Below are 9,033 nucleotides of genomic sequence, written 5' to 3'. Positions count from 1 at the left end.
CTGTAATTTATTCTTACGCTTGAGTGCACCTCATTTTTGTAAAAGTGATGGTGTAAATGAGACATCTGTCACATCTTGGGGACTAAGGGATTAATTTATAATAAAGAATATCACTTCTCACAATTTGACCTAATGTTGGAGCTATGGTGGTCTTAACCCTAATCCCTAGCTTATGATTCTCTTAAATTAATCTGTATCTATATTATGATACCTAATAAGGATAATTGGTTGTCTTGTAATCTAATTAAGAAAATCTGAACTCTGCGTGATGAAAGTTTTTTTTATTATATGAGAACCCATCGTCTAATTTTAGTTTGTGTACAGAATCATGAACTATCTAGCTTTGATGATCTTGCTGTAGTTAGGGATCAAATTAAGGGGTTAAAGAAAATATTAATTCTCTCTCGAGCTAGAAAATAGAGAGAATTGTTTATCTCCTGCATCCTCTAAACACGGGAACTTGGAGGGCCGGGAGAAATTAAGGGACCTTATACTATTCTTAGCCCTTTGGGTGTTTTGGTACAAAAGTAGCTTCTAATTTTTGTGACTCCACTTTTTATTTGGAAAATAGTTTATAAACAAACTATATATAAATGTTAAAAATTAATAAAACTAATCATTTATCATGTGTCGTGTCATTTTTTATTTTTTCTTTTATGTTTTACCTTGTTTGGATAACATTATTTATTTTTTTAAAAATCCCAACTCAAGAATCTTGAGAAAAAAATAGTTTTGTTTAGTTACTGTTATAGAATAAAAAAAATACATATATATAAAAAATAAAACTATTTGATTGAAGAGATTAAGATAGAAATATAAAATAAATTTATATCTGATATAGTTTTAGAGTGAATATTTGTTTTTTAGTGGATTTTTTTAATGTCTCCTTTCTCTTTTGTCTTAATATAATAACCGAATTTTTTTTATTTTATAATAAAAAAATACTACTTAATTTTTATTAAGATTAATGACATTGAACACCATTTATTATAATTCTTTAGATAGAAAAACTCTCTCGTTAAAAATGCCATAAGGTAAAAATTATCAGAAATATATGGAAGGCTTTAGAAAAGGAGATTCTTGAGCTAGGACCCGTAGCCTAGGCAGGAGCAATCTACTAGGAACTTTTTATATATATAAAAAAAAAAAATAGCTGGAAAATCTCAGCTATCTTTTTCTTTGTATTAAGGCAAAGGGACCCACAGGAAAAGATGTCACATGACTCCTATATTTAGCAACAACAATATATATATTTTTATTAATATATTATTATCAATTCGATTCACTTTATGATTTGTAAAGCTGAAGCCCGAGCTCGGAATGAGCTTTCGAGTTCAACAATTCAAGCTCAATGGACCTGCGCACGTGTGATAACCCGAGCTTGAGCAGAGTATATCAATAGTGAAGAGGGTGTTTTAATAATAGTTTTTTTTAAATTTTAAATTTTTTTTTAATTTTTTTGATGTTATGATATTAAAGATTAATTTTTAAAAAAATATATTATTTTATTATTATTTAAAACACTTCCTAAATTTATTCAATTAGAATATTAGCAAAGTTAGCTATAAGATTCAGTTTGTTAAGTTAATTTAAATTTTGACTTGAGCAGGGTTTTACTTTGAGGTTTTATTTTTTAATAAAATAATAATGTTTTTATTTTATTATAATTTGTTTTTATAAAAAAAAAACATAGGATGGCCTAATCCACATAATATAAAACTTAATTCTTGTATTGTTTATTTTTGTATTTTAAAAATATTTTTAAAAAAAATTGAATTTTTTTATTTTAAATTAATATTTTTAAATTATTTTAATGTGTTAATTATGATTATTTTTTTAAAATATATTTTATTGACCTTTTAATCTCGAATCCATCCTCTCGAGTCTCGACTCCTTCCACGTCGGAAGTCTCTCTGGGTTAAAAAAACCCCACCAGCAACAAAGAAACGTTTCGTTTTTCTTCTTGCAACCGGCTAACCGGCTGTTCCAGTAACTGGCGGTTACGATGAAGAATCAAAGAAAAACAATTAGCGGCAAAACGAAAAGGAAAGGAAAAATAAGAATTCAGTAACTTTTCTTGAATTTAAGAGAGAGAGAGAGAGAGAGATCAACTATGTGTGCGATTCTTGTTCCATGCTTTTCTTTTTTTAGCAAAATCGAGAGGTTATTGTTTTCGTAGCAGTATTTTCTTGCTTCTTCTTCTATTTTTTTTTTTAGTTTGGACCATATTTGGCAAATGACAGAATTGGTGGCTCGCACTGGCCGCCAACAGCAACGTTATGAAGCCGGTTGCCGGCTGGTCGCGGGGTACTTTTCGCATCTTTCTCTTTATAGTCATCACATGTTAATGTCTTGTGGGTAGTTTATGTTATTACACTGCTATGTGTTTGTTTGAATGCATGCATGGTGGGTTTTTTGTTTTTTATTTTATTGGAGGAATATTTGGCACTGCTGGTTTATGAATTGAGATATTTTGATGGGTCTAGTTGATTTTTTTATTCTTTTGAATGGGCTGTTTAAGAAATTAAGAATCAATTATGTGTGTAAATGTGAAGAATGAATGAAGAAATTAAATTTTATGCCCCATTTCATTTTTTCACAGGTAAAAATTTTTTGATGTGTTTATTGCTGATGATTTTATATGTTAATGGCATCAAAATGTGAAGAAATTAAATTTCCGGGGGCTTTTTTTATATACGTTAAAATTTTTTGATGTGACCGTTGCTGATGATTAAGACTGATAGTGGCATCAAAATGTGAATGATGGATGAGGAAATTACATTTTATTGTGCTTTTTCTATGTTAAGAAATTTTGATTTGATTATTGCTAATGATTCTAGACTGTTAGTGACATCTCTCCTCTTGTTATTTCGTTTGCTTTTCTAAAGACTTGACTTTTATGTGCTGTCGCATCATTATGGGATTGTGATGTGATTGTACTTAGCGAAGCTTTAATCATCGTGTTCGAATCATTATGCAGAGTTTTGCTATGTTTTCTGTATATTAGTGGAAAATGGTTAGAAAAGGTGAAAAACAGAATGATAGTGCAATTGCAGTGTTCAAATGATATGTCCATACGAATAAGGTTTTTGACTACCTTGTGTTCAATTCCCCGACTTGGTTAGTAGATTTGACTGTTCTTGTAATTGATGACGGATTGTCAGTGCACCTGTACCGATGCTTTCCGGTGCAAGAAAAGGAACCGGCCCATATGGGACTCATTGCACCTACTGTCCAAGGGAGCACATGCTCCTGGTGTAATGGATAGTTTCACTTGTTCGATTATGAGGTCTAAATGGGAATCTTTCATCGCTTGGATCCTATTTAATTTTTCTGCTCCTATGAGAAGGACAGACTTTTCCCCCATTTCCCATGGTTATTTTTCATCAGTTTCTACAAGAACCAATCATGGTTGAGTGTATAACTTGATAACTTAAAACACATGGTGATACAGGCTAATGTTTATGGTGTGTGAACCCCTTCAACTAACGTTTAGTTGCAGATTGAAACCTCACAAGACACTACATTGGCAGGGGTTGATCGGTTCTGCACTCCTACACTACACTCCTGCAGAATCATTTTTCAAATGCACACGTTCTTTTAGTCAGAACAAGAGGGGGGGACACTTAACAATTATAAACTGTTCTCTTATTTGTTATTTTAAACACATATTTGTAATTAAATGACAGGATGATCATAGGCTTTAGATCTTCTATATTAGTCATTTCTTTATGGAGAATCGGATGAGGGTCTTCTTTTTTCTAGCTTAAACATGTTTTCAGTCATTTTTTAATTTGAATTAGTATTGTCATTTGCAGGTGCATTCCTTTTAAGTACAGAAGCTTTGCGGACAACGAGGATGGCAAATCTGAGAAAGTTGTTGAGGTTTTAATGATAAACGCAAACAGTGGACCTGGTCTTCTCTTCCCGAAGGTATTTATATCAAGATGTAGATTAATGCATTTGTCTGGCAAGAAAAATAAAAGACTTCATGATGCTTCATTTATTCTTATTTTTTATGTTATCTCCATTTGTTATTTGTTTCAAGTTCCCTTTTGTTTGGATTAGCAAAAATATGCAAGGTAAGGAATGAAACTTTGACTTCCTTTAATTGCCTTGTCATTCATGACATGAATCAAATTTCAAGGTCATTCATAATATGGATTAAGTTCCAGGGGCAGATAAGTACAGTCACACACATGCACAGATAGTTTGTTCTTTACCATAGAAGATTGAATAGGCAACGGAAGTCTTCTAGCTCTTGAAAATATGTGGTGGTAGTTTGTAAATCATACTGTTATAAGCTTGTTTTGATTAATTAGCTTGTAAAGTAGCAATTATATGCAGTTGCAATCTTGTTTGCCATGATTTAGATTCAGTTTTTTACCGACATTTCCCTTCAATGTCATTATGTCATAAATGTAAAATGATGTGGGTATCTTTATGATTATAGGGTGGCTGGGAAAATGATGAAACTGTTGAAGAGGCAGCAGCACGGGAAGCTCTAGAAGAGGCTGGAGTTCGAGGTGATTTGCTGGTAAGAAAAAGTGAACTTATCCTCCCAGTTGTTTGTTCAAGGGAACTCTGATTTATGAATGGTTACTGCTATGTGCATTGGCATTAATGTGCTGATCTTTAGGTCCTAGGGCTGATGAGAAACATGTGCAATGTATCAGAATGAATTAGATCCACAGATGATACATCTCTGTTTGTACTTCCTTGTTCATAAGGCATTTCTTGTGGTAGTTCTAGATGGGTGCATAATTCTGAAGTATTACAATTTAAACAAAGAACTTGATTTGTTTGCATATATTGTTATTGAACTGTAATGTCAGTATTTCTTATTGATAATGCTTTACTTTTTTGGTAACGTCACTTTTAGTTTTTCTAGGTGGGTGCATTAGCAAGAACTTCCATTTGTAATTGCTTAAAAGAAACTTGGTACGAGTATGTGTTTTTTTTCTTTTTTTCATTACTATCTTAAATGCCTTACTGGACATTTGGTTTTCATTTCTTTGGAGAGATATCAGAGAATGGTTCTGCCATGATCGATCTTAGCTTAGCTCCTTTCTGCATCTTATGGCAATCCCGCTTCTTCTTTTCTTGCGGCATGCTAAATGATCTGCCTTCCCTTTGTTAATATTTAGGTCACTTTGTATTTCAGCATTTTCTGGGACAATACGAATTCAAAAGCAAAACCCTCCAAGACAAGTTTAGTCCAGAAGGTTTGTGTAAAGCTTCCATGTTTGCTTTGCTTGTGAAAGAGGAACTCCAATGTTGGCCAGAACAGAACACTCGACAGAGAAGTTGGCTTACCATTCCTGAAGCTGGAGAGTGCTGTCGGTATAAATGGATGAAAGATGCCCTCGAGGAAGGTTTTACAAAATGGCTTGATGATCAAATGATTAGCAGATCAAAGAAAGCCAATGATGTAAATTCGTCTGCTTCATCTCCGGAAGAGCATTGAATAGGACCAAAAAAATGAAGATAAAGAGCATTTGAGTAAGTTCATTCATGTAGAAGAAGCACCAGTCCGAAGGTGATTTTGGTGCTTTCCTCCCTCTCTCTAGGGTTAGTTATAGGACACTACAAATGGTTGTGCTTTCGGCATGCAGAGAGATGTTTGCTGGAAATCTATTTTGGGTCCTTGTGTTCATTTCCTTGATGCTGCTCATTTCTTCATTCTACACTGGTTAATGTGTTTCACAGAAAAAGCTCGCTTTCCATGAACTAGAGAAGCTAAGATGGAGGTTAATTATTTTTCGATTCATGCTTCAGAGAATGAAACTGCCTTGCGGCCACACAATATGCCTGCAATATTCCTTGATCATTGTCTCTCGGAGGAGGAGCATTGCATATTATCGCACCATCGCTCCATTGTTGTTATTACTATTGTTTTGTATACCAATGTGGTTACAGTTATTTTTAAATATTTTTTTATATTAAAATAAATATTAATGATATTTTTTTATTTTTAATATTAACACATTAAAATGATTTGAAAATGCTAAAAATATATTAATTTAAAGTAAATAAAAAAAATATAAAAAATCAAAAATATTTTTCAAACACAAAAACAAACAAACTTGAAATCCAAGGTTGTTAAAATTGTGATTTTGACACGGCACGGAAAATACTAAACAAACTTGGATCGTAAAAATAGATCATAAAATCGTACTGAAATACTGAGATGGCATTCAATTCAGTTCAATTCAACACTTTTCAGTCCAATTTTCACCCCATTAATTTAATTCAATTCAGTCCAATTAATTCAGTCCTATAATACTGAAATGACATTCAATTTAGTCCAATTCAACAATTTTCAGTCCAATTTTTACCCGATTAATATTTAGTCCAATTCAGTCAAGATATATAATATATACTGTGGCAGTGTGGCATTCAATTCAATAATTTTCTCACCCGATCTATTCAGTCCATTCAATTTTCACCCGATCAATTGCATTCAATTCAACATTATACATATAAAAATTATAGGACCAGGCAAAATCAAAATTGTAATAAATAATTACAGGGTAACAAACTAACAGTTAACACTTAACAGGACAAAATAAAAATCTATTACAGGGGTAAAATCAACTACTGCAGTGATGATGATGAAGGCAAAATGAACTGATGGTGAAGAGCCATTGATGATGATGGTTGAACAGTTGCTGGTGAAGAGGCCCAATGTCGCCTGCTATTTTTGAAGATGGGAAAGAAAGGAGATCATTGTCGGCGTGCCGCTATTAATGAAGATTGCAGAGGAAGCCCGAAGCCATGAGTTGTTGAGGAGATCGTCGTCGTTGTTAAAATCGCGATAAACAGAAAAGGAAGCTGCAACCATAAGCATTGAGGAGTGAAGACTGGACCGTGAGCACTCTCACTTACCCTTTTTGTGGAGGATGGAGATCGTCGTCGCCGCTTTTGTGGTTGCCGGTGCCCAGTTGGTTAATTAGAGAAGGGGATTAGGGATTAGCCAATTAGGGATTTGTTCGGTTGGAAAAAAGAAAAGGTATTTTGTGAGTTGTGATTTGTGAATATTGAAGACAGTGAATTGATTCCCTGAAGACAGTCACGTGGCGTGACTGTGCATTTCCACATCCATTAGGCGCCTGACAGCTGGACCATGGAGGGGGAATTTTGTTTCAGCACATCATTTTGGCACAATCACAAAATCGGTTCTGAAATTGTGATTTTGCATGATTTTATCCGATTTTTACGATTTCACCCGATTTTATCCATTTTCGATTTTTTCAAGCGATTCAACACGTAAAGCATGTTTTGACTCATAAAATAGTATGATTTTACAAGTCAAAACACGATTTTAACAACCTTGCCGAAATCATCTATTATTTCATCATTTACTATTTCTCCTCACTTTCCGCCTTTATAACCACCATAACAATTACATTTATTAATTTTACTACCAATTGATGAAAAAAAATATATCTTGAAAACAAGGCATTAAAAATTTAAATTCTATTTCCTTTCCGAACCTTTCATCATCATAAGTCTTAACTTAAGTACTTTTTTATTTAATTTTTACAAAACATTTTATAGGAAAATTGATCAATGCAATAATTCTGTTGAAAAACATTAATTTCTAAAATTCTGTAAAATATTCTAAAAACGGCAATCCACTCACTATATCATCATCTAACATTTACAATCACTGTCATCTCTTTGTTGCCATCATTAAAGAATTAGATTGTATTTTGTATTTATATTAAATGTGACGCTGAAATATAGCAATACAGATTTATACTTACCATAAGTCATACATAATAACCTATATTTGAAGTATAATGGAAAGATCTAGGTAAATATGATAATTAGTGTATTGAGGAATTTGAATCAAATCCACTCATTCTTGTAATATATAAAGTATTCCTCCATCACATTTCTTGACAATGATTAGTATAATTAAGATATGAGGTTTAGTTTAACTGATTAGGTTTTAGGTTTGTTTTCTAAAAATCATCAGTTCAAGTTCCAAAAATCTTAAAACCACTGTAGATTTATATGATCGTTAACTTTAAGGTCTGTAGGATTAATTAAGGCGTGCACAAGTTGGACTGGACACCCACATTAATAATAATAATAATAATAATAAATCATAATCAAGTCCTATAATCAAGATAGATTTGTATAATTGAGACTTAGGATGGTTTCCTTTTACTTGTATTATAGATATTATAAAGCATAGTTTTGAAATCCAGCATGGCCTGGCGGGTCGACTCGTGACCTGGCCGCCCCTGGACTGGAACCGGGCAAGGTTGAAGAAAAAACAGGGGAAGAAAAAACCCAATATGACTTAACTGACCTAGTGACCCGACAAGATTCGGTTGCAACTCGTTGAATTTTTTTTGCTAAAACGATGTTGTTATAATTTTTTTTTTTAAAAAAATTGATTTAGATAACCCAATTAAAACCCAGACCTTGGACCAAGCCGCCTACTAGATCGGACCTAAAAAAAATATAATTTAAATAACATTACATCCTCACTCTGTTCTCACTTTGTGAAAAAAAATCAATACTGTTTTGTCTTTTCTCTCTCTGCTACATTACCCCATCATTTAACCACTCAACATCCGCCCTGTGACCTCCACCATGCGTGACCGTCATCATCACTAACAGCGCCTCACCACAACCATTGCTATCTTCATTCTTGTACCACTATATATGTTGTCGCGGCCACATGTTATTATCATTCTATTATAATGGCATTTTTTTATATTATTATTATTATTATTATTATTATTATTATTATTATTATTATTATTATTTACCAAGCATAATATAATGTTTTTGTATATAAAATGTTTTCAGGAGAAACAAACACCCTCCTTCATTGGGATTCCATATATTCTCTTTCTAGCATCTCCTGAGGACCAAATCCTTTTAATGCCGATGATCACATTCGTGGTTTGACACTCGCTACTTTTCATGGAACTTAGGATGTCATTTTCTTGAACCAGAAAAATTGAGCATAGCACTTGGTCCGTCGAGGGATTAATTGCAACCTAATTAATC

At 32.9% G+C, this 9,033-nt stretch overlaps 1 protein-coding gene across 1 annotated transcript; it reads left to right on the top strand.

The window, feature by feature from the left end:
• The first annotated feature begins 1,892 nt into the window (after positions 1-1,892).
• On the top strand, positions 1,893-5,963 carry LOC118033265 (nudix hydrolase 16, mitochondrial). Its single transcript, XM_035038190.2, has 4 exons — positions 1,893-2,307; positions 3,819-3,933; positions 4,454-4,537; positions 5,165-5,963. The coding sequence occupies exons 1-4, from the start codon at positions 2,237-2,239 to the stop codon at positions 5,465-5,467; spliced, it is 573 nt and encodes a 190-aa protein (XP_034894081.1). The 5' UTR covers positions 1,893-2,236; the 3' UTR covers positions 5,468-5,963.
• The last annotated feature ends 3,070 nt before the right edge of the window (positions 5,964-9,033 follow it).

The sequence above is a fragment of the Populus alba genome, chromosome 16 (assembly GCF_005239225.2).
Source record: "Populus alba chromosome 16, ASM523922v2, whole genome shotgun sequence".
NCBI classification, from domain to species: Eukaryota; Viridiplantae; Streptophyta; class Magnoliopsida; order Malpighiales; family Salicaceae; genus Populus; species Populus alba.
Note: the sequence above shows the minus strand (reverse complement) of the source record. Positions and strands in the feature narration are given on the sequence as shown.